This window comes from Heloderma suspectum, chromosome 13 (assembly GCF_057233095.1).
Source record: "Heloderma suspectum isolate Gila_16-S chromosome 13, 16-S_ref, whole genome shotgun sequence".
Lineage (NCBI taxonomy): Eukaryota > Metazoa > Chordata > Lepidosauria > Squamata > Helodermatidae > Heloderma > Heloderma suspectum.
In genome coordinates this window covers 1560045-1586066 of record NC_139470.1, presented here as the reverse complement: position 1 = coordinate 1586066, position 26022 = coordinate 1560045, and the positions used below count along the sequence as shown (strand labels likewise).

At 50.7% G+C, this 26022-nt stretch overlaps 1 protein-coding gene across 1 annotated transcript in view; it reads left to right on the top strand.

The window, feature by feature from the left end:
* Positions 1-22920, top strand: part of SEZ6L (seizure related 6 homolog like) — a 105363-nt gene extending 82443 nt beyond the window's left edge. Inside the window, exons 8-17 of the mRNA XM_084820293.1 lie at positions 396-590; positions 1336-1474; positions 11944-12140; positions 13343-13537; positions 15599-15790; positions 16994-17188; positions 17782-17814; positions 18172-18286; positions 19053-19155; positions 20592-22920. Coding sequence (XP_084676419.1) covers positions 396-590; positions 1336-1474; positions 11944-12140; positions 13343-13537; positions 15599-15790; positions 16994-17188; positions 17782-17814; positions 18172-18286; positions 19053-19155; positions 20592-20621 — 1394 coding nt within the window. The 3' untranslated portion in view covers positions 20622-22920. The remainder of the gene's footprint in view (positions 1-395; positions 591-1335; positions 1475-11943; positions 12141-13342; positions 13538-15598; positions 15791-16993; positions 17189-17781; positions 17815-18171; positions 18287-19052; positions 19156-20591) is intronic.
* The last annotated feature ends 3102 nt before the right edge of the window (positions 22921-26022 follow it).

Sequence of the window (26022 nt, the reverse complement as noted above, 5' to 3'; positions counted from 1 at the left end):
AGCCTGGTATAAAGCAAAGACAGAAGGGCAGGCTCCAGATTCAGGAACTCTTAGCCAAAATTTTCTCCTTAGGTCTCAGGTACTTGCTCCACGTTCCTAGTCCTTCGTTTTCCTCTTCAACTCTCTCTCTCCTTGCATGAGCTCCTCTGCTAGCAGCACCCTTCATCCCTCTCCTCCTCCTCCTCCTCCTCCTCCAGTTGCTACACCAATTGTCACTCTCCATCCCTGTGTAGTCTGTCCAGCATCACTCCAACTGCTCGGCCCCCGGGCAGAAACGCTGCAGTGGCTGTGGCGCTGTGTCCTCCTGTACCAGTCAGGCCTCAAGGGGCAGAGCTGGACAACCCAAAGCAAGCGCGCGCGCGTGTGTAATTGCTGTCCTGCTGTTTCCCTTCCAGCATTTGAGAAAGGCCACTGCTACGAGCCATACATTCAGAACGGGAACTTCACCACCTCTGACCCCACGTACAACCTCGGGACGATTGTGGAGTTCGCCTGCGACCCTGGCCACTCGCTGGAGCAAGGGCCAGCCATCATTGAGTGCATCAACATCAGGGACCCCTACTGGAATGACACGGAGCCCCTGTGCAGAGGTGAGAGAGGGGAAGGGAGAGGGAGGGAGGAACCCCTACGCCCAGGGTGGGAGAGCACGGGTGCTATGGGGCGCTCTCCTTTTTGTTTCCACTGGGATGATTCAGGGTGAAAACAGATGTAGCATTTCAGCAGTGGCTGCAAGAGGGTCTCTGGCCAGGGTGTGATCCTGATTTGGGGATTTGCCTTGCATGCATACCAACCAGCATGGAGCAGCCATCCTCCTGGTCCCTTCCCTGATGCTCCAGGCAGCCTGTTTGCTTGAAGTGGCAGATATACACGCAGTCTTCAGCTTATCAAAAACAATTTGCACCCCCCATCTCTCTTACACACATGCACACACACATTACAAAGCTGTTCTAGGGACTGGGGAGTTGATGATGTCATGGGCACTAGCCCATAGGTATCCTCCAAAGCCAGGTTTTCCTGAACCACACTGAAAGCTTTCAGAACCTGATGCAGGGCAAAGACTCGCACTGAAAGTGGCAAGGGTGCTCTCAAGCCAGCCTCGCTGCCTTTGAAGCAGTCTGGCTGAGCTTCGGCTCAGTCATAAACCACTGGTCTTCTTCATTAGCCCTCCACAGCCCTTTTGCCTCCAGGACCAGGACTAATCCCGGAATGGAGGCTTCCCAGGGCTCTGTGCCCAGCTGCTGAGCAGATAGAGGGGGAGGCGGCCCAGGGCCAAGCACAGAAGGGAGCTCCAGTTTGCACCCTGAAAATTTACACAGATGTCCCTTGACATTGCAGCGATGTGTGGAGGGGAGCTCTCCATGGCGGCAGGGGTGATCCTTTCCCCCAACTGGCCAGAGCCCTATGCTGAGGGCGAGGACTGTGTCTGGAAGGTGCACGTTGGAGAAGAGAAGCGTATCTTCCTGGACATCCAGTTGTGAGTATTCCCCCACCTGGGGGCCTGGGCAGCCCCTCCCAGGCGGGCAGGCACCTCCAGCGCCAGTGGGGTCACCAGCAACATGGGATGTGGCGAACTTGGAGGGGAGAACCGCAGGTGTTTTATCTGCTGGTCATGGGGTGTGTCAGACTCTGATTTGCTTGGCTAGTTGCTTGCAGAGCAGAAGGTGGCCAGCTCTTAGAATCATAGAATCATAGAATAGTAGGGTTGGAAGGGGCCTACAAGGCCATTGGGTCCAACCCCCTGCTCAATGCAGGAATCCAAGTCAGAGCATCCCCGACAGATGGCTGTCCAGCCTTGTCTTGAATGCCTCCAGTGTGGGAGAGCCCACCACCTCCCTAGGTCATTGGTTCCATTGTCGAATTGCTCTAACAGTCAGGAAGTTTTTCCTGATGTTCAGCCGGAATCTGGCTTGCTGTCCCTTGAGCCCATTATTCCGTGTCCTGCACTCTGGGACGATCGAGAAGAGATCCTGCCTTCCTCTCTGTGACAACCTTTCAAGTACTTGAAGAGCACTATCGTATCTCCCCTCAGTCTTCTCTTCTCGAGGCTAAACATGCCCAGTTCTTTCAGTCTCTCTTCACAGGGCTTTGTTTCCAGTCCCCTGATCATCTTTGTTGCCCTCCTCTGAACCCTCTCCAGTTTGTCTGCATCCTTCTTAAAGTGTGGTGCCCAGAACTGGACACAGGACTCCAGATGAGGCCTAACCAGTGCTGAGTTGAGGGGAACTAGTACTTCCCAGGATTTGGAAGCTATGCTTCTATTAATGCAGCCCAAAATAGTATTTGCCTTTTTTGCAGCCACATCACATTGTTGGCTCATATTCAGCTTGTGATCGACAACAATTCCAAGATCTTTCTCACTTGTAGTGTTGTTGAGCCACTACAACTGCCTTGTAACTGTGCATTTGGTTTCTTCTTCCTAGGTGCAGAACCTGGCATTTATCCCTATTAAATGTTATTCTGTTGTTTTCTGCCCAGTGCTCCAGTCTATCCAGATCACTTTGAATTTTGTTTCTGTCTTCCAAAGTATTAGCTATCCCACCCAATTTTGTGTCATCTGCAAATTTGATCAGCATTCCCTGTACCTCCTCCTCCAAGTCATTAATACAAATGTTGAAGAGCACTGGGCCCAGGACTGAGCCCTGCGGTACCCCACTCATTACCTCTCCCCAGTTTGAGAAGATCCCATTGATAAGCACTCTTTGAGTCCGATTCTGTAGCCAACTGTGGATCCACCGGATCGTTGTTTCATCTAGCCCACTTTGAGCTAGTTTGCTCATCAGGATGTCATGGGGCACTTCGTTGAAAGCTTTGCTGAAGCTGAGGTATATGATGTCTACAGCATTCCCATGGTCCACAAGGGATCAAAAAATGAGATCAGGTTCATCTGGCAGGATTTGTTCTTGACAAATCCATGTTGGCTTCGAGTAATCACAGCATTGTTTTCAAGGTGCTTCCAGATGGATTGCTTTATCATCTGCTCCAGAATTTTCCCAAGGATTGATGTCAGACTGACTGGTTTGTAGTTCCCAGGTTCCTCCTTTTTACCCTTTTTGAAGATAGGGACAACATTAGCCCTCCTCCAGTTTTCTGGCTCTTCACCCATCCTCCATGATTTCTCAAAGAGAATAGACAGCGGTTCTGAGAGTTCTGCCAGTTCCTTTATTACTCTAGGATGCAGCTCATCTGGCCCTGGAGATTTGAACTCATTCAAAGTAATTAGGTGTTCCATGACCATATGCCTATCGATCTCAAGCTGCAATCCTGCCCCTTCAGCCTGTACTTCGCCTTTGCCAGGGGGGTCATAGACCCTCTTTTGGGAGAAGACTGAGCCGAAGTAGGAATTGAGCACCTCTGCCTTTTCTTTGTCATCTGTTATCATTTTGCCATCCTTATTTAATTGCTGAGCAACCATTTCTTTCCTCTGCTTTCTACTGTGCACGTAGCTGAAGAAAGCCTTTTTGTTGTTTTTAGCCTCCCTCGCTAACCTCAGCTCGTTCTCAGCTTTAGCCTTCCTGACGCCATCCCTGCAATGCTGTGCTACCTGCCTGTACTCTTCCTTTGTTGCTTGGCCTTCCTTCCACTTCCTATATGTGTCCTTTTTTGTTTTCAGGTCATCTCTAAGCCACATTGGCTTCTTCTGTTGTCTTCCACCTTTTCTTCTTGTTGGAATTGTTTGTAATTGTGCCTTCAGAATTTCCTTTTTTAAAAGCTCCCACCCATCTTGGACTCCTTTTCTCGTTAGCGTCGCTTGCCATGGGACCTTCCTGATCATTGTTCTGAGTTTATTAAAATATACTTTCCTAATATCCAGGGCACGCGTTTGAGTACACTCGGCTTTTGCTTCCCTTAGAACCAAGAACTCAAGTACAACATGGTCACTTTCCCCCAGAGTTCCTGTAACTGCTACTTTACCCACTAAGTCATCTCTGTTGGTTAGGATCAAGTCAAGGATAGCCGATCCTCTAGTTCCTTCCTCTACTTTCTGTAGGAGGAAGTTATCTGCCACACAGATCAGGAATTTCCTGGAGGGGCCATGTTTTGCAGAATTTGTCTCCCAACAAATATCGGGGAAATTGAAGTCCCCCATAACTACTACATCATGCTTCCTTAAAACATTGGCTATTTGCTTTTCAAAAGTTTCATCCTCGTCTTCTCCTTGATTGGGTGGCTGGTAGTAGACTCTGACCACCAGGTTCCTTTTATTCTTTGCTCCATTTCTTTTGATCCAGATGCTCTCGATGGGGCTACCAAGCTCCTCCTCCTGTATTTCTGTGCAGAGATATGTATTTTTCACATACAGTGCAACCCCACCTCCCTTTCTGTTCCTCCTGTTCTTTTTGAACAAGTTATATCCTTCAATTGCTGTATTCCAGTCATGAGAGTCATGGCACCAAGTCTCAGTTATACCTATCAAGTCATAATTTCCTTCTTGTATTAAGAGTTCAAGTTCGTTCTGCTTGTTTCCCATACTCTGGGCGATACTTCCCATACTCTTGCCCAGTTGCAGGAGACAATGGGGCTGCACTTTAAAATTGGGGAGGGACTGAAGCGGGGGGGGGGAGGGTAGAGCACCTGCTTTGTATGAGGATGGTCCCAGGTTTGATCCCCAGCATCTTGAGTTAAAAAAAGGGCCAGGCCATTGTTTTAAGTGGTGATTGTTTTAAGTGGTAGCTTAATACCTTAAAGGTATTGTTAGCTACCTTTCTTTCTTTGGTGAAATGAGGGTACAAGGGATGAAGGTTTCAAGCAACTAACAGACAAGCCATTCTCTGTTGCATGGCATAAGCGTTTGGTGCATCTTGGGGGTGGCGGGAGGGGAGGGGTGAAAAGTCTTGGGGCAGCAAGTGTGGCACGCACAAGCCCACAAATTGCAACTTGCTTGCTGTGTGATCCCACCACCGAAAGAGCGACTGAAGCAGTTTTGGATGTTTGCATGCCCCAGCAATGGACCTCTCTATATATCTCAGCAAAGAAACAAGCATGCATGCTAATAAATAAAATCAATTTACAGGCAGGAGACAGTCCTCCGGGCCAGCAACGTGGTTTCTCTGCTGCTTAAGCAGAGACACTTGGAAAATAAGTGGCTGTTCCCCCCATCTCCTGCCTGGCCTGTCTCCCCACAACCCTGGCTCATTAACAGGCCTGGTTGGAGACATCACGTTCCTGTTTTCCGAGTGTGAAAACCTCCCTGCAGGTGCTAGCAATTCTGTTTGATTGACATGCACTGCAGTTTTTACATTGATTGCTTTTTCCTATGGCAGCAGCGACTGTTTTGAAAAGGTTTGCTGTGCAGAAACGGCTTCCTTCCTTCTTTCAGTCAATTATCTTGCTGTGTGCGTGCACGTATATGTGTGCACATATGTATGGGGAGTGGGTGTATAATCATTTATATTTTTCTTGCATGGTTCCATTCTGTTCCATATTCAATTGCTAGATTACAGCCGTGGCAAGTTTGCAGCAACGGTCCTGAAAAGGATTGAGCAACATTTACCATTTTTGAAAAGCAAACCTACATTTCCCCCCTCCTCAAAGGGGTTTAACACACACACACACACACACACTTGGGGTTTGGGGAGACGATACCAAAATGTTTTCAGCATATTTAGCAGACAGGTCCTTCTTCTGGGCTTCCCAGGGGGCATCTGGTTGGCCATTGTGGGAACAGGATGCTGAATTAGAGAGCCTTTTGGACTGATCCAGCATCAGAGCACTTCTTAAGTTCTTAGGACATAACATTAGTATATAGTATTCAAAACCATTAAAATATTATGTGAAAATGTGTGCACATAACAGGGCAGTTTATGATGAAATGTGCATACTTCCATGTTTCACAGAACTCTTAGTCAAGCAGAATGGAAAGGTAGCAAACATTTCCCAAGTGGTGCATAGACTGGGCAAGCTTAGCCATAATAAGTGATTGAGAACATGTGCATTGCTGTTCAAGGAGTGTTTTAGGGAAGCTGGAGACATACACCCCTTTTCCACTTTGGCTGGGCATGATGGGAGTTGTAGTCGAACACATCTGGAGGGCACCAGGTTGGGGAAGGCTGGTCTGAATGATCACCACTTGGTGGCTTTTCCATCTCTGCCATCCCCTCCCTGAAGTGTTTGTGTGACTCTGGAGTAGCAGAAGCAGAGGATGGGAGACGATTAGCAGGGAGGAGGAAGTGAGGAAACGGATGATGGGGCAGGCGAGGCAAGTGCTGGATTTAGCCAGGGGAGATCTGGGTTCAGATTCCCTCTCTGTCATGACACTAGGAGCTTTTCTACATGAGGCATTTAATGTGTGCTCATGATTTCTTATTCATGGTTGTTTACGGGTTCTTTAGATGATTATGTGGTCCTCTTTCGCTTCTGTTTTTTCAGAGCACTTTCCTGTTTTGTTAGAATGAGGGAAATGGGGTATTATTTCCGAACGCACTGTTTCTACCTGTGTACTTGCACTACTCTGCTGTAGCATTGCTCCACTTAGAGGCTATGCAACAGAAAAGCAGGAAAAGAAAAACTCTTTGTATGGAGCTTGGATCTCAATTCTGTGAAGAAACCAAAAGTAGATACAGAGATGAACAGCCTCATGTGGAAAAGCTCCAGATGGCCTTGAGCAAATCTCTGTGCATCATCATAACCTACCTTGGAAAGTTGTTGTGATGCTCAGAAAGAAATAACCCCATGCATGCTGCCCCGTGGGATAGAAATGGGATGAATAAAGGAAGACGCAGCAGGAAAAGCCTTTGTTAAAGATTAGGAATTGGTAAAGGAATAAATGCCTTTGAGCATATATAGAATGACACTGAGTAGCTACAAGAGGACACCCCACAACTGGGGATAGGGTGGGTGCTATGGATTCCCATGGAATGGAGGCCAGGTGCAGATTCCTGGTGGAATCGACCCCCTGGGCACTTTACCGTTCCGCAATCACGTCCTGCTCCTGAACCCCCTTACAGGGTCCAGAGACAGGGGAGGGGCTTCCAGGAGAGGCTTCTATAGCACCGTCCATTGCTCTGCCTCATTCACAGGATTTTACGGGGAGTCCAGATGATGCCGTCTTCCACTTGTGACCCTCCTGTGTTTTCCCACGGCTTCTGCCATCTTTCACCTTACTGCAGAAACCACATTAAAGAAAACAGACAGAATTGCAGGACAAGGCCTTCTGACTGGGAGCGCTAGGAGAGGGAGGGAGGGAGGATTCTGTGGCAAATGCTGCTTTGCAATCTAGGCAAAGGCTGGTTTGGCAACATTATTTACCCCGAGCTCCCAAAGGGCTTTATAAATACCAGCCATCCATTTGTTTAAGCACGTTGGGTCTTTGTGTCGCACTAAATCCACAAGTCTCCCATCCAACCTAAAAGCAAGCTGCAATTTCTGTGTGCAGCATGGAGAGAAAACAGATGGCCACAGAGAGCCCTGTAGACACGGTTGTTTCTACGGAGCCTTGCCAATAATTTATCTTCCTTTGGGTGCAGAAACGGTCGCCTGTATTTCATGCCCTCCCAGCAGTCGACCGAGCTATGGATGGGTGGATGGAGGCTGGGAAGGGGGGGGGGGCTTCACACATTCAAAGCACATGGAGGGGGTCAAGGAGGAGTTGGGGGAGCCTCAAGGGGAACACGCACCCCAGCCTACCCAGGAATCTTTGAAACATTTCCTTAAATATACATCTGATTCCTCAGTACAAAGTAATCCAAAGCACGTTCATGAACAACGTGGAAAAAAAAGAAAATTGGTCCCGGTGGGTGGGGGGATTTGAACCCCTCACCCACAAAGCTAACTGGGTGGCCCTGAGCCTGCCTCACTTTCTTGACCTAACCTACCTTGCAGGGTTGTCAGGAGGATAAAATGGGGTAACTACTGCATACCCTGAGTTCCACTGAGGTAGGTTGGGATATAAAGACGATTTAATGAATAAAACATTGAAAGGATGACCAAGTAAGGATCAGGTTTGTTTGTACATTGCTGCTAACAAAAGTCGCCATTTATACACATTCATGTGATGATACAAAACAGATGATTCAGTCATGCTGGCTGGGGATGATGGGACTTGCAGTCCAACACATCTGGAGGACACCAGGTTGAGGAAGGCTGCTGTACACCTAGATTTTTTCATTGAGAATCAGTTCCCAGGGACCAAAACACAGCTAGTGAAGAATCCCTTCTGTGCCTCTGATTGCAAGGTGACCAAAGGGATTTAGGCTGCAATCCTGTACACACTTAGCTGGGAGTAAGCCCCACTCAGCTCAGTGGGACTTACTTCTGAGTATACATGCATAGGATCGCACCGTTAGACTCAGCACATGGACCTGAGCTGGAATCAGGATTCGGCTCTTAACATGAGATACTGGAGCCTATCCTTTAAATCAAAATCGACTCCTGCTTCTTGCATGCAAAGTGCTATACGTTGCAGAACTGATTGAGCTTGGAGACCATCTGTGCACTTTGGTGGGGGACACATAGCATGCCTGTTTTCTTGCTTGGGGGTTGGACTGCAGGGCTTTCCAAGTAATGCACTACAGTGACGGGTGGGTGTTAATAGTGGCATGGTACTGTCCTGCTTGCCTACAATGAAAGCCATCGTTTTAGGATAAGGAAAAAGAAAAAGCTGTGCCTGGGAAAGAAAAAGAGGTGGGAGGTAAAAGGAGCACAAAGCAGTTGGGCATATGCCAGGTGTGCACCCACCAACCCACACACCTCCCAAATTTGGGGGTCAGCCAGCTTGCCCTGGCTAGGGCGGGCTCCTTGCTCCTGCCAGCACTCTTCTTTCCCATGGTGCACATGGTCATTTTTGGGGTGCTCAGGAACACGCACACACAAGTTGAAGCTGCACTTTCCTCAGCTCGGGGTGGTGGTGTATGCAGAGCTGGCAGGCATAAATGTCACCGAGAAAATAGCGTTTGACAGAAAGCCCCCATTTCCTACAAAATGTCAGCTTTCCATAGAGATTAGCTGGGCGCCTTCCAAGGAGGGCCTCATTCAAACTCCCACCTCAAGCTGCTATGGCTGAACTGGCACACAGCCAGGAGGGAGCAGGGACCCATTCACAAAAGCCTTTTAGCGCCGGTGAGGTATGAAGGCACCCTTGGGTGCTGCTACGCCTGGCTGGATCCCAGAATCCCTGCAAATCCTGGACCTCTCCTTACAGGGCATCCATTTTCTAACCTTTACCGATCCATATCCTATTAGCCATGCGGCCATTCCTGTTGCTACCAGCAGTGGTCACCCGCCCAGGGAATTGTTTAAAACGGATGCCCCATCTTTATTTATTATATTTATATGTAAGGCTTTTCACAGATGTCACCAAGGTGGCATACAACAATACAAAAAAAAAACACACAATAATATATGAAGGCATTTTAAAAAGCAATTAATATGTTTTAGGCTGCAACCCTAGACATACTTTCTAGGGTGTAAACTTCCCAGAAACACAGTGGGACGTCTTGCTGAGGGAACATGCATGGGATTGCATCATTAGAATCTGGACTGGCTGTGCTTTCACGAAATGAGCAATCTTCAAAAAGAGGGCTCTTTTTCAAAGTTGTCCCCCCACCTGCGCCTTCCCTTCCCTCCCCACCCCAGCACACCAGAGCATAATGCTCCTGTTCATTTCCTTGAGCTTTGCACAGGAAAACATCCTGGCGGATTGTGGCCAAGCCAACTAGACCAGCTGACTTGACCGGCATTCTTTCTTGATGCTGCCCAGTGTAGCTGCCAGTTTCGACCCAACATCTGAGCAAAAACTCTGCCTACTGAGCAGGCTTCCCAACTCCTTCTGTCTAGCTGGGCTCCTGTGCTTTTCACAGCAGGCATCGTTCTCCCCATCACTGCACCTCCAGCTTCAAGAATGTACGCCAGTCACGCAGCTCTGGAATGCTCAGGACCCCCATGAGAAAGGTGGTGGCATCCTGTACTGCCAGGTCTATGGAAATTCTGACCATTTGTCAATCTACTCCACCAGACATTTGACTTCACAAATAATAATTGCATAGCCAAGGATCGTCCTCCAGATTTCAAAGTGGCTCATTCAGTATCTCAGAAGCAGAAATGGTTTCAACAGGTTTCTTTAGGGTTGCCAACTTTTCAATTCGCTCCTGTGCCTTGAACAGCAGCTTGGTGTGCAGACATTAGTGGGTGATGACAGCATTTATCTCCATGCCGTGGAAGCTTCAGCTGCTCATTTGTGCACACCAGGCAAGTGCTCAAGGCACAAGAGCAGGGCAGGCCTTTTTTTGTGCTCAGTTGGCAACTGGAGGTTTCTCCTGGACACCCCCCCCCCCCTTATTATTGCCATATGATTTGGGGAAAGGTTTGTGTTTCTGGAATAGCAGCGCCCTCTACTGGCCAGCAGAAGCACAACAGAGTTGAATTGAGAAGCTGACAGGGGAAACAGTGGTGCTGTTGCTGCCACCTTCCGCTCTTGGCTCCTGCTCCTATGCCTGTAATATAACAGCAGCTTGAGATGCAGGTGATAATGTTTATTTCTACGCCCTGGAAGGCTTCACCTGCCCATTTATCCAGGCTAGTCTCTGTTCTAGAGCAGAGGTGCGGAACCTCTTTCAGCCTGAGGGCTGAATTCCATTTCAGAGAGCTCTTGGGGGCCTCAGGCCAGTGGTGGGCGGGGTGAACGGCAAAGAGGGTAGGGCCAAAATACAGACAATACCTGTCAGGAGTGCCCTTGCTGCCTTTGGAAATCCTCAAGTAGCCAGAATCAACACAGAGATGATGGGGCTCTTTTCCAAGGCTTTATTTCCATTCAACCTAATTATGCTAATTGCCTGAGCCTAATGAGGGAAACTTAAGAGAGCTGCCTACCAGGGGTTTCTAGCCTTAGTGAATCAGTTGGTCTCCATTTGGAGGTAAAGGCAGGAAGCCTCTGAACTAAAGGGCTAGGAGGAGAAAGTCCACCCCTTTCCCGTGGGGCATCAGGACGCAGCTGTTGACGTTGCGCCAAGCAGGCCAAGCACCTCTTCTCGGTGCTCTCCATCTCCCGCTTGTCCCTGCGCCAGTGCCTCGTGTCCCGAAGCTCCAGTTGTCCCTCCCCCTGCCTGCCAAGGTCGCTACCACTCTCAGGAATGTGAGCAGGGAGGAGCTCTCCCTCTGGCAGCACCTCTGAATAGCGCGCGGGTTCCTCTCCCACGGTTTCTGTCTCTTCCTCAGAATCAGAACTGCTTTGGGGCTCTATGGGCTCTGATCCAACCCTGACAAAACCAGCCTATTTTAGCTCAACGCTCCTCCTGCCCGTGTCTGAGCTTTCGGAGAGGCATTTCGGCTTCTTGCAGTGGCATGGGCGAAACATGCAAAAGCCCTGAAACCGCTAAAGGATCTGCAGGCGGGAGTGGGGGGAAGCAGGATCCACCTGATGAGGTGGGGAAGGGGTGGGGCCATCTGGGGAACCCCAGAGAGCAGGATTGGGACCCCAGGCAGGCTGGATTTGGCCGTGAGCCTGAGGTCCAGTGCCTCTGTTTTAAAGGCACAGGAGTATCCCAGCTGGCTGTTCTGTTTCATTTTCCTGGCCAAGTGGTGAACTGGATGCTGCCATTCCTTGCTTTGGGCCTGGGGGTGCTGGGGGTGCTAGCAGTGGCACAGCCCTTTCCTGCCCACCTATGTCTACACCAAGGAGCTAAGAGAGCGGGGGGGGGGGCTGCCAAGGGGGATGTGGGCTCATCCCTCCGCCACCTCTGATCCAAGTTGGCATGGCGGGCTTTGGAATCATTTGGGGGACCTGCAGAACTGGCATGCTGGGCTTAACTGGTATCACGGTGCAGCTCCTGTACAGCTGGGGATAATGGGAGACAGGGGACCCCCGGATCATGCCCCTTTCTTGGAGGCAAGAGCTGAGCGTAGGCTGCTGCATTTGTGGCTTGCTGGGGTGACCTGCCTGGCCAGGAGCCGGCACCAGAGGGGGTCCGTCTTTCTCACGGCGTTCCCTTTCTCTGCGTTCTGCCCTTGCAGCTTAAACCTGAGCAACAGCGACATCCTCACCGTCTACGACGGAGATGACCTTGGCACCCACATTCTGGGGCAGTACCTGGGCAGCAGCGGGCCCCAGAAGCTCTATTCCTCGACGCCGGACTTGAGCATCCAGTTTCACTCCGACCCAGCTGGGCTCATCTTCGGGAAAGGGCAGGGCTTCACCATGAGCTACATCGGTGGGTGAACGGAGGTCCCCTGGGCCCTCTCCGCCCAGCCCTGGTCGCCTCCTGGCTGCACTGAGCAGGGGGCCAGAGCTGACCAGGGCTGCCAAACCTTTTCCAGCCTGAGGGCCCAATCCCATTTCGGAGAAGCCCTTGGGGGCGGGATCCCAGTGGTGGGCGGGGCTGGAGGCAAAGGGGGTGGGGCCAAATGCAAAGGGGTGGGCCAAAACACCAGCTTAAAGCTCTTGCTGCAGTCACTCAGCCTTCAGAGAGGCATTCCAACTTTTCAGAATGGGAATAAAAACTGCACAAAAGCTGGGAAACCACCAAACAGTTGGTGATCAGGGGAAAGGGAGTGGGAGCATGGCCATCTGGGGAGGGCCAGATTACAGGCCCATAGCCAGGACTGGGCTAGGGGGCCCTAGCCCCCCTAAATTTTCTCTGCCCCCCTAAAATATTTCTGCAAACTTGTCTTTAAAAGGCTTGCAAACCGGGTGAACGGCCCCCACTACTTTTTTGGCACCCCTCCCCCAGCACTTTTAAGCTGGCTATGGGCCTGCCAGATTGGGACCCTGGGCAGGACGGAGGTTCTGCACTCCTGGAGTAGCTGATCTCAAGGTTCATCCCAACTCATGTTTCCATGGAAATGGCGGCACATGGTGCTTGCAAGAGCCTGAGCAATCGGAATGCTATGTAACCTTCAAGGTCCAAAGAGCTACTGTGGCTCAAGCACAAAGCTTGCACTGGCCCATTTGGGGGTGGGGGGTGGGAACGTTGAACAGCTCACCCCTCCTCCCAACTACAATGGCCATGCTGGCTGGGAATGATAGGACCTGCAGTCCCACACCTGCAAGGCACCAGGCTGGGTAAGGCTGGTCTGTGACATCACAGCCGTACAGCCCCTGGCTTTAAAATGGGGCCATTCTGCCATGGGGCAGTTCTTCCAGAGACAGCCCCATCATGGCTGCTTGTCCAATCCCACTGGAGTCAGTAGGATGCTACTTTTTGTTGGAGCAGCCCAGACTGGAGAAGGCAAGCTTTGGAGTTTCACAATAGTCTTCATCTGTCTTAACTTGGTATCTTGTACAGCTGCCCCTGTCTGCTGAACCCTGTAAAGAGGCAGTCTGATGCAGTTCACGAGCAGAGCCCGGCTACATGGCAGGTTGTTTGTTAAACAGTGCTTGAGATCCTCATGAACATTTCCTTTTTGGCTGTAGAAGTCTCCCGGAACGACTCCTGTTCCGACTTGCCAGAAATTCAGAATGGCTGGAAGACCACCTCTCACGCAGAGCTTGTTCGAGAGGCCAAAATAACCTACCAGTGTGACCCAGGGTATGACATCGTCGGGAGCGACACCCTCACCTGCCAGTGGGACCTCACCTGGAGCAGCGACCCGCCCTTCTGTGAGAAAAGTATGGGCCTTGCAGTGCTGGCCTGTGTTGCTTGACCTGGGTCTGCTCCTGACTCTCTAACACACATTTTATCTTTTCTTATACTTCAGCTTATATTAGGGTTGCCACCTTTTTGTACTATTCATGCTCCTGTGCCTCCAACAAAAGCCTTACACAAAGAAATCCAGTGGGTGAAGCTTTGCCAATCATTTCCTCCATGCTAGGAAAAAGCAGCACCGGTTTTATTTCTGTATGTCTAGAGGCTGGCACAGGCACAAGAGCATGGCTCAGAAAAACAGTTGGCAGCCCTCAGTTATACAGGAGTAACTGGTATAACTGAGGTTATAGATTGGTAACTGCAATCATAGGCTTCCTTTGAAGAAGAAGATGGCATCTCCCTGGGTTTGCTTGCAAATGGATACACTGAGGCACCATTTTTGAGATGCACCAAGAAACAGCCATTTCCAGCACATCTGTTCCCACTAGGGATGTACAGATGGTGTAAATTCCATTCCATCTGTATTTCACAGATTATCTGGTGCCTTTCTTTCCATTGATTCCGTCGGTGGGTGGGCAATGTCCTTTGTTTCTGAATGTTTGCAAATGCACATTTTCGCAAATGCCCATTTTCACACTTTAGCCTATGTGGGGAATATGCATTTTTGGTCCAGTTTGAATTCATAAAAATCTGAACTCATTTGGTTCCATTGTGGATTTCTCTGACATCCCTAGTTTCCACTTCAGATTTAAACCAGGGGGTGCTTCCAGACAGAGGGCTTCTCCCGCTATCAGTGAAAAGCCATTGTGCCGCTATTCTGTATTTTCCTCCTTAACAGATTTTTTTCATGGAAAGGAAAAAAGATGGAAGAAGGGGTGGGAAAACATGCAAATGGGCCATTATGTTTTCTGGACTCACATAAAATTCTATGTTTGAGGCAGGGCACAATAAAAGCACTATTGGGAAGCACCCGAAGTCAAAGCAAAACTAGGATCCTTGAGGCACCCCTTTTCCTCAATTAGCTAGAAGTGGAATTAAAATGGAGGTTCCACACAGCACTCAAAATATTATCTGGCAGTCCTGTTCCCCATCGTCAATGCCAGCCACACACACACACACACACACACACACACATTAATCCTTGCCCTCCTGATGCATGTGCATTACTCAAGGTGGCTTACAGTGACTAAAGTCCCCAAAAACCAGTGATATTAAATAAACAACAAGAAGAATACGTACAGCTGGTAAATCATCCTTTTGAAAGAAACCATTATGTACCTGGCAGGCAAAAAGCCTGTGGAAACAGCTGGCTGCAGCTGGCCAGAGACAGGGGCTTCAGGGGATAAGGTGTTCCAGCATACCGGTGCAGCCACTGAAAAGGCCCTCTCAGTTGTCGCAACCAACCATGGGACAAAGAGGAGAACTCTCTGCTTGATCATAATGAGCAGGCAGGCTGTTGGCGGGGGTGGGGGGGTGGGGTGGGGATGTCCCTCGGCTACCTGCTCCTGGCTATTTAGGGCTTTAAAGGTCATCACCAGCCCTTTGAATTGTACCCGGAAGCAGACTGGCAGCCAATGCAGAGGCTGCAAAATGGGAGTGATACAGCCCCATGGTGAGCACCTACGAACGCCCTGACTGACTACATTGCGGGGGAAGAGCAGCCGTGACGGGCGAGCTGCCGTTGGCTGAGGCTCGTCCACCACTGTTGGTGGTCCTCCCCTCGAGGAACATCTGATAAGCTTCTGAGTCACCCCCAGCATTCCCCAGAGCACAGCTAGTCACCCACTGCTAACGGAGAGGTTCCAGCCACGGGCAATGGCTTTGGTTTCTATCGCAACATTCCCATCAGATTTTGAAGCCTTCACGGGGACTAGAAATAAATCTTCATTGTTGTTGTTGTTCAGTCGTTCAGTCGTGTCCGACTCCTCGTGACCCCATGGACCAGAGCACGCCAGGCCTTCCTGTCCTCCGCTCTCTCCCGGTCCTATAAGATTACAAGCTAGAGACTGCGTTTCACAATGGATGGCAGATGTCTTTGCATCCAGAGTGATGTCCCATTCCTCTCCTTCTCCTTTTTGCCCTAGTTATGTACTGCACAGACCCCGGAGAGGTGGAGCACTCGACTCGCCTGATTTCTGATCCGGTGCTGTTGGTTGGGACCACGATCCAGTACACCTGCAATCCAGGCTTTGTGCTCGAAGGAAGCTCCCTCCTGACCTGCTATAGCCGGGAAACAGGGACGCCCATCTGGACTTCAAGGCTGCCCCACTGCGTGTGTGAGTTTGACTCTTTCCTCTATGGAGCCATGTGGCTGTTTTTCCATTTCTGCCTCCCCAGCCCATTTCTTTCTCTTTCTTTCTTTCTTTCTTTCTTTCTTTCTTTCTTTCTTTCTCTCTCTCTCTCTCTCTCTCTCTCTCTCTCTCTCTCTCTCACACACACACACACACACACACACACACACACACACGGGAAACCACAGCTGAGAGATGGAGAGTTAGATACAGAAGCCGTTCATATCAACACAGCTTACACAGGAACCGTTCCTGGTGGATTGTGCCCCTTGCTAATTAGTGAGAGAGGGGAGTCCTGTTTGGATGGATGTGAACATAGAAAGCTGTCACAGAGAGAGCCAGATCCCTGCTCCATCGAGCCCAGGGATCAGGTTCAGATTCAGTCATGCTATGAACAGGCCCATTGAAATCAATGGGAGTTGAGGTAGACCAGCCAGATGTGTTGGACTTCGACTCCCACCATCCTCAGGCAGGATGGCCAGGGGTAAATCTGGATTGGCCACAGGGATTCCCTGCTCTGACATGCAGAGGCTCTCCACGGTCTCAGCCAGAGAGGGATTTTCCCCGGCGCCTGCTCCTGGCTTCCCGGGCCACCTGTGGCCTTTTCAGAATGGAGCTGCTGGGGATTGAGCCAACTTGGAGCGTGGAAATATCTTGTCCTCGCTGTGGCAACACTGTTATTTATTAAATGCATGTGGCATTTCCCACTGCAAAAAGCAGTCTCAAAGCGACTTACAACACACACAGAAATACAGAACCCCATTATTAATATAACGGGGGCGGGGGGACCACAGAATCTAGAGCAACCATAATACTGCCAGGTCTGAAGACCTTTTATATTGACAAGGGGATAAGTGCTGTGTTCCCGCATCTGCCGGCATGCGAGTGGCTCCCAGCCCAGAGTGCAGAGGGGCTCCGGGCCTTGCTAGGCCCACAGGGCAATTTGTTGGCTTTGTTGCGAAAATACTAGTTATCGCCAGGAAGGTGAGGAAGCTGCTGCTGCTCATGCATCCTGTAGTACAGGCCCTGCGACAGGCAGCAGCAGGGCAGGGGGGAATCCCATTTGGAGATGCCTTCCTCTCGGGTGGTGAGGCGGCTCTGGGCCTGATGTGTTGCCAAGGGAACTGCTGCCGGCTTCGGCCAGACCCAAGCTGGAGGGCCGCAGCTCACGGGCGTGTTTCCTTCCAGCGGAGGAGTCCCTGGCTTGCGACAACCCGGGGCTGCCAGAGAACGGGTACCAGATCCTGTACAAGCGCCTCTACCTGCCCGGAGAATCGCTGACCTTCATGTGCTACGAAGGCTTTGAGCTCATCGGAGAAGTCACCCTCAAGTGCATCTTGGGGCAGCCGTCCCGATGGAGCGGGCCGCTCCCCACCTGCAAAGGTAACCTCACCTAGATGGAGTAGAGGCTGGAAGGGGGCCAAAGAGGCAGCCCACATCCTTCCTTCCCCTCCAGAGCTCCCATGCATCTGGCCCTGTATCTGCCAGCCCCACTGCCAACCCAGCAACAGTTTCCATGCTCTGGTAGCCTCTTGGCTGGATTATAGCTGGGTGCTGTATATGGCGTTCCCAATAAAGACAGTTTAGAAACTTCACTTAGTTTCAACTTCCTGACTGTCAGAGCAATACAACAATGGGACCAGTGTCCTTGGGAGGCAGTGGGCTCTCCACACTGGAGGCGCTCAAGACGAGGCTGGACAGCGACCTGTCAGGGATGCTCCGACCTGGACTCCTGCACGGAGCAGGGGTTGGACTCGATGGCCTCGTAGGCCCCTTCCAGCCCTGCTATTCTATGATTCTATGATCCAAAGAGCTGCCAGGCGACTCACTGGGACTGGCCTATCTGCTTAAATATTTGTATTGTATTTTATATTTTTAATTGTTTATATAACCAGTGTTATAATAAATGCCATACATATACATTGGTTTATAGTACACAAATATAATAAATAAATCCCCCTTCCCTTCTCTTCCAGTGAATCAAGAGAGCTTTGAACACGCCTTGGAAGGTGAGCAAAATGCCACTGCGCCCTCCCCAGTTCCCCGGACACTAAGGCGTTCTGGGACCAGTTTGAGACAGCCAGATGTGGTTCCCCTCAGAAGGGGGAGTGCAGAGGGGGCGGCCGCTGGTGCTCCTTGGGGCTGCGCCACGTCCAGTGGCATTTCAAAGACAAGCCGGGCACCACTTAAACCCTTGGCTTGGAGCACCCAGAAGTGGAAAGAACAGAGAATCTTCTCATGCTCCAGATCGGCCTCTCTGTGGGGCCTCAGCCTGGCTCTGGGAAGGGGAGGGCAAGGGCCCTGCAGAGGATGGGGCCTGGCATGCTGGTCCAACAGCAGCCTCGTCACAACCCCTCTCTCTTCAGTAGCTGAAGCTGCCGCAGAAACCTCCCTGGAAGGCGGCAACATGGCGCTGGCCATTTTCGTCCCCATCCTCGTCGTCTCCTTGCTGCTAGGGGGGGCCTACGTCTACATCACAAGGTGGGTAGGGGGGAGGCCCCTCTCCCTCGCTCTCCCTACTGCTTGGGTCCGGGGGGATTTGGGGCCTCTCCAGCAGGGGGAGAACCCCAGCCTGGCCTGCCTGGGGCCCCAATCCAGGGTTCCCCCTTCTCTTGCCCCCCCTCCCAAACCACGCATCCTTTGGAGGCTTCTTGGCTTTTGCGTGCCCCCCCCCCCCACTCCAAAAGGTCAGCATGCCTCTCCAAAGGCTTAGTTACAGGCAGCAACAGCTTTGAGTTAGAATAGGCTGGTATTTTTGGCCCCGACCCATTTTGCCTTTGGCCCCACCTACCACCGGAATGCGGCCTCCCGAGAGCTCCTCCACAATGGAATTTGGCCCATGGGCCAAAAGGGGCTCAGCACCCGTGCTGTGCAGCCTTGCAGCCTTTGGGCCCAACGTCTTTGCTTCAGCCACCAATAGCTCTTTGCCTGGCAGGGCCCGTCCTGCACTCTCTCCCTGCTCTGTGTTGGTGGCACACAGCGTGGTCAGGATCATGTGCACCGACCTGGGGTGGGTGAACAGGTGGGAGGACAGGGCCTCGGCACGGCTGCCATCGGGACGCTTTCCGTTCCTGCAGTTCCAGGGTCCGGTGCCAGTAAATGCATCGTCTCTTGCTGGAAGCGCAAGAGTGTTCCCGGCAGGCTTTACGGCTATTGCTAACAGGGTCCTTTTGTGGTTGGCCCCATGGAGTTGCACTGAGGACTGACTTTTCTCCTCTCTCTCTCTCTCTCCCTGCCCCCTCCTCAGGTGTCGCTACTATTCCAGCCTGCGCTTGCCCCTCATGTACTCCCACCCGTACAGTCAGATCACAGTGGAGACGGAGTTTGACAACCCAGTTTACGAGACAGGGGTGAGTTGCCCCATCAGTCCTGGAACCAGGCTCCAGTGGAAGTGCGGCCTTGCTGTCGCTTGGCTCCGAGCACGCCCCTGCCGCAGCGTCGCCGCTGTCGGGGGCCCTCGCTGGCCCTCTCGAAGGCACACGGCTCCGCCGTCGCGGCAGCTCCCTGGCCTTGCCCAGGCACCGCTGGGGCCCCTCTGGGCCTCTCTGCTCCAGCCACGGAACAGGCAGCCTCAGGCCACCCACCGGCCAAGGGCCACCGCGTTCTCACTCCACAAACGGGCTCTTTTGCTCTGGAATGTTGCATTCAAAGGGCTGGCTGGACAATATCTGGAATCCAGCCTCGTGCGCCCTTCATCCCAGTCCATGGGGCAACCATTCGCCTCAGCTCCCACCAGCGACACATGGATACGCCTGGTTTCTAGAAACGTTCTGTGAGGCGCCCCCTCCCGCAGGCCCAGCAAGGCTTCCGCTTCCGCATAGGTGCTGTGCTGCATGTTACGTTTCTGTCACGCAGGACGGACAGCTTCCCTTCAGCACTTAGAATGTCCACAAACACGCCATGACATCACAGCAGGTCAGCCCATGGATAGGGGTGAGGGGCACTTTTCTTGGTGCCCACAAAATGCCCTACCCCCCCACCTTTTTTTGTTATTAACACATTTTTTGACTGGCTGCTGGGATAGCTGTGAAAGACGTTTCTGTTTGCATTGAAAACTATGGGTCCAAAGGACTTATTTAGTGTGCTGGGCCTCAGCCCCTGCCTCTGCTATGTACTCAGCCTATTGAGCAGGCTATTTATCCTTTGCCATGCTTCCCATGGTAGCCATTTTGTGGTGGCGCCCAGGACAGTTTCTCAAATTGCCCAGTGTGCCCATGGCCCCAAAAGGTTGTCTAGTCCTGATTCTAAGGCCCAGCTCCTTGAGATTGCAGGCTGGTTTCCCATTTCTTTCATAGTAGTAAAAGTCACGAGAGCCAGGTGATTTTAACAAGTCACTTTCAGAAGGTGAATGTGTTGTTTGCATGCATGTTCCAGAGTTGGCATGTAACAGTGTCAAGTTCATTAACAGTCAACAGGCCTCCAAATTTCAAAGAACAAAAACAAAACCCCAAACACAAATATTTGCTTCCATAGAATTGGGGGTGGGAAGAAGCTCAAAAATACAAGAAAGTCCACTTAGGATCCATTTTTCATTATCACAAAATGGAACAGAGCAGGGTGGGCTGCCAACCTGAGAGTTTCCTCCAACTTGTTAAATATCAAGTATAACTCTGTGGGATGTTATTGGCCAAACTGGCTGTGCATAATGGGAGTTGCACTCCAAGACATCTGGAGGGCACCAGGCTGGGGAAGGCTAGTCTAACCAGTTTTCCCAGTAAAAAGACCACAGGGGCATCCCATTCGGACCAAAGGAGCCATTGACCTCCAAGCATTTCTCTTTCCCCAGGAAACACGAGAATACGAAGTGTCGATATAAAGCCGGCCATGTGGGACTCTCCAGACACAGCCTGGATTTCCTCCCCCAGAACCTCCTCAAGTGATAAATCTGCCACTCTGTGGAGTTTGGCTGAGACCTTGAACCTGCTATTCCTTTTCCTTCCAATCAAAGGTGTTGCCATTCTCTTTCCCCTCCAGTTATGTTCCAAGTATCCCAGGTGGGCATGGATGGCACTTCAGGTTTGCTGGCTCTGGAGCTAAGCCCTGCTCGGCAAAAGGGGAGACTGTGGTTTATTGGTGTTTGGGTTTTTTTAAAAAAATGGTTGAAAACTGGTACGTGAGCAACATTGGGTGATGAGGCCGGTTCCAACTTCTTGTAATGGCTGTTGGCAGACAGAGCTCTTCTCTCGGCAGCTTCTGCCCCCTCCGTGAACGTGGTGCTAAGTTCTCCTTTATTTGAACTGCAGGAAGAGAAAGTGGTGCCAACGTGTAGAGAAGCTTGCAAAGTTACCGGTGATCGTGTGAAGCCCAGCCATCCTGAGGGCAGGGGGTTGTGGATGGGTGAGGAAACAGTGGCCAAACCAAGAAAAACCGTGTGCAAATTTCTTGTCCCATTTTTTGTCTTGAATCATGGCTGTTGAGCTATGTAATGTGCCAAGTGGCTTGGATGCTTTGGAAAGGAGACGTAGAAAAGAATGTCTTAGGAAGATGGAGAGCGGGTGACCTCGGATGGCTTCTCACTCCTGGCTGCTCTCAATCTTTGAAGAATCCTGTGGCCACTGCCAGCAAATGTCTGAAGTCCTCTCTTTGCCACCCGTTGCTGTTTCTCAGGGCAAAAATGGCAGACCGGTTCTCTGAACAAGTCTTGGTTCATGGCGGAGCATTCCCAGTTGGAGGCTCTGGGGCTGATGGGTAGGAACCCCGTGGATCTTTCGCTCTAGGAGAGACACATGGCATGCCCACGTGGAGTTGTGGCATCTTGGCATGAAGGGGGGAAATGTGTCGATCCACGCTTTTTGTCTCCTAGGTGTGAGGAAGGAATACAAGTGGCAGTGGGGAGGCGAAAGTCTCGGCAGCCACCTTCAGTTCTCGAAGCAGGGCAAAGCCACCATCACCACCAAACACACCCACACTGGTCTGCTCTGCAGATCCCATCTGTTACTGGTGGGTTTTGCTCAGGAGAATCCCCTGCAGCCCTGAACTGCTGCCTGAAATCAAGGTTTGCACTGTTGAATTTGGGATCAAAAAGTGAGGACAGCCACCTGGATCTGTTGTATATGGATGAGCTGCTGGAACAGGAGACAAGAGTGGTTTGGAAGACACTTCTGTAGCCCCCATAGCAGCCTGGATTGGTGCACAGTCCAAGCGGCTCCCTGCACAGCCAGCCCTCTGTGAGTTTTCATGTTAGAATGCCCTCAGTCCAGACTGTCTCTGCTCCTGGAACATCATGCACTGTAAAAAAGGAGAACCAACGCAAACACACACATACTCTTCTTTCCCTAGAAACACAGAGAGAAGACTTGGGAAGAAGGCAGACTCCATGGTCAAAAAGCCCCCTCCCCATCTGCATCATCCCCAAGAAACCGTTCCTGTTGTACGGATAAACTGGAGGGGCGGATAATGGGCTGCTGGTGCCACTGTCAGCATCTCCTCCTGTCTTTGTAAAAACAGTGAAATTGTAACCACGACAATGTTTTTTAAACGTCTGTTTTAGTTTAGAAACCAGGTTAGTGCATCTCTACAGTTGTCAAGAGTAAGGCATTTGGGGTTGTTTATTTTTCTCCTTTAAAAGTACAGGGAAAACATGTGAATGTGTATTTGTAATTTACATCTGTAAGGGGTGGGGGAGTGCCAAAAACAATGTACCCAGAATTCTGTTCCCCTTCCTACAGGTCTCTTTTTATAAGATTGATGGGATTAAATATTTTTTGAACATCGATAAGCTAAAACTTTCATGGAAAGTGCCAGAATTTGGTGTAAGTAACCTGAACATAAATTGTATTATATTTTTTAATGGTGGGAAACGAGTTTGCAGAGATTTGGGGGACAGAATATGCCTGCAATTTAGCCTGTGTTACACGCCGCACACGCTCCCGATCTGACTTCTGACAGGCTAGCCCCGTCTGCATGCGGAACCTTGATTCTCAAACAGAGCTGCACCCAATTAATGCATGCTAACCCCAGCAGTGTGGCTGGGTATGGCAGGAGTTCCGAACTGCACAGGCTTTCTTCTGTGTAGCTAGCCACCTGGTGTGGGAACATGACAGTGTCTGGCCAGCCAGCTGATCAGTGCATCCAAACTGTAACACTGTCCATTAAAAAACAGTCAGTTTCCAGTCCTCACACTTCATGTGTCCTGTCTGTACAGAAGTTGGACTTAATTATTGCAGGGACTCATGATAAGGCTTTCCTGGAAGGCACAAAATCTGGGGAACACAAGGACATAAGCATCATCTCACTGGTTTAGACTCAAGAGCATCCAATTTCCAGCAGTGGTAAGCAAGACAGATTTACAAGCAGAAGGTGAAAGGAACAGGCCCTCACCTGCCTGCGTCCCTCAGGATCTGGCCTTTGGAGATATACTGCCTCTGATCATGGGAGGTCCATTCTTAATAGCTCTCATGGCTAAAAACCACCGAAAACCCCTCTCCCCTCCTTGGAAGGTTGCACTTAGAGCCGTACCAGACAAGCTACAAGGTGAGGGGGTCTGCCAGTGGGGTCAGGCAGCGGCAGCAAGACAGGCAGGGCAGGGGGTTCTCCCTCCAGGCTCCCATGCTGTTTCCCTGATCTAAACTGCCCCATCCTAACCAGCTGTTGGCACCTCCGGGGTGGGGTGTGTGTGTGTGTGTGTGTGTGTGAATGTATGTATCTTACAGGCATGACATACCTTCCTCAATCTGGTGTCAGCCCTGGTTAGTACTTGAATGGGGGACCGCCTGGGAATCAAGCTTCCTGCACTGAGCAGGAGGTTGGACTTGATGGTCTTGTAGGCCCCTTCCCACCCTATGATTCTATGGGATCTATGTGATCTATAATCCTCCAGCCAACACATCTGGAGGGCACCAGGTTGAGGAAGGCTGACATACAGGGGTCAAACATCCCCTGTGCCCCTTCCTGTTCAAATGGTCAGCCCCCCAGCCACTACGCTTGAGGAACAGAAAAACAGAACTGGAGGTCTGATCACCAATTTTCTGCATCCTGTGTTATTTGGCCCAATATAAGCTGTTAAGACAACTTTTGGATCCATCTCAGAGCAGACAAAAAGTTGTTTTTTAACTGTCTGGGAAACTCTTACCAGTTATCCCTAAGAGTACCATGATGTGCCATTTGGTTCCTAGCCCACTATCTCTGGAGCTTCTGAAATCACTGGAGCTGGTTCAAGGCCTTCTTCAAAATGTGCCCATCCTGAGAGGGTGTGGGAAGGTTAATCCATTTCATTATGTTCCGTTCCTGTTTCCCTATTAATCATAACACACACACCCCATCTGAACACGAAATGCCCTGCAAGGCGTGGGGCACTTGGCTTGGGATTCAGCATCATGAGAATCTTCATTTTCAGTTTTTTAAAAAGACAGAAGATTCTAGTCCTTATGGCTGAGAAGGGAAGCTTGAAAATACAAGGGCCTGGGGAAATGATGCAAACCAGAGAGGGGATGAGCAGGGCTCCTCTCTGGCAGCTCCCTGCCCCTCAGCCATGCTGTGCAGAAGCAGAAGGAATTGGGCCGAATAAAGTGCATCTGCAAAAAAAAAAAAAAGTTTATTTGAGTAATTGGGGAGGGTCCCCGCCCAGCCCTGATCAACAAATTTGATCTTATTTTGCGGGGGGGGGGGGAGAATGCAAGCAGTCCTTCTCTTAAAATTTATGTCCACGAGCTGAGCCAAGCTGGCGGGTGGTGGTTCTGTCACATCCTCCACCTGCCTCTGTGGAGCTCAGTGGTCAAAGGCAGAGTGAGGGGAGAAGCAGGAGCAGCAGAATGGTCCTGGCTTAGCACCTGTGGTCACTGAGCTGGATTGCCAACTTTTCAACCTGACTTTGTAGCTGCACCTTTTAACAGCAGTTTGCTGTGCAGATATTAGCAAGTAAAGCCAGCTTCCTAAACCTGGTGCCCTCCAGATGGCCATGCTGGCTGGGAATTATAGTAACTGCAGTCCAACACGTCTGGAGCGCACCATGTTGGGGAAGGCTCTATGAAATCCTCATCCACTGTTGTCATACTCTCCAGCATTTCACTTTTTTTTTCTTCAAAGGGATACTCTTGTATACTTTGTTGTTGTTGTTGTTGTTGTTCAGTCGTTCAGTCGTGTCCGACTCTTTGTGACCCCATGGACCATAGCACGCCAGGCCTTCCTGTCCTGCGCTCTCTCCCGGAGCGTGCTCAAGTCCATATTCATTGCATCGGTGATGCTATCCAGCCATCTTATCCCCTGCCGTCCCCTTCTCCTTTTGCCTTCAGTCTTTCCCAGCATCAGGGTCTTTTCCAGGGAGTTTTCTCTTCGCATTAGGTGGCCAAAATAGTTGAGCTTCAGCTTCAGTATCTGTCCTTCCAATGAGCACTCAGGGTTGATTTCCTTTAGGATGGACTGATTCCAGGGGACTCGTAAGAGTCTTCTCCAGCACCACAGTTCGAAAGCATCAATTCTTCGGCGCTCAGCCTTCCTTATAGCGCAGCTCTCACAGCCATACGTTGCTACTGGGAAAACCATAGCTTTGATTAGACGGACCTTTGTCGGCAAGGTGATGTCTCTGCTTCTTACTATGCTGTCTAGGTTGGCCATAGCTTTCCTCCCAAGGAGCAAGCGTCTTTTAATTTCATGGCTACAGTCACCGTCTGCAGTGATCTTGGAGCCCAAGAAAGTAAAGTCTGTCACTGCTTCCATTTCTTCCCCTTCTATATGCCAGGAAGTGACAGGGCCAGATGCCATGATCTTAGTTTTTTTAATGTTGAGTTTCAAACCAGCTTTTGCACTCTTGTATACTTAGAACACTACTATTCTCACCTGAAGGGCGTCTGCCAGAGCACATCCACTCCCTCCACAAGTACATGCTGCCAAGGGGCCATTTCTGCCTGCCTGCAGTGGGCCAGGCAGCACTGACTTCTGCAGCAGGGCCAGAGTCGCAACCGGCCAGAGAAGTCTCCTCTAAAAGTAAATAAATAGGCAAACCCCTAAGAATGCTTCATGGGTTAGTTAATCTCTCAAATGGACCTGGTTATCTTTCTTCTTGAGCAGCTGTGGCTCAAAACACTTTCACCGCTATTTGGACAGGCAGCTACAGGGAGGGGGGAGTGAAACGGGAGCAGTGGTTCCCCCAGGAATTTAAATTGGGTAGGCTGCAGTGGCAAGGGGGGCGTTGCATTTTCAGGAGGGTGAGACCCTTTGCTCTTGGTGGACGTGGAGTCAGGCTGTTTGGCACCATAAAGAATGGGAAGTGTTTCATAATC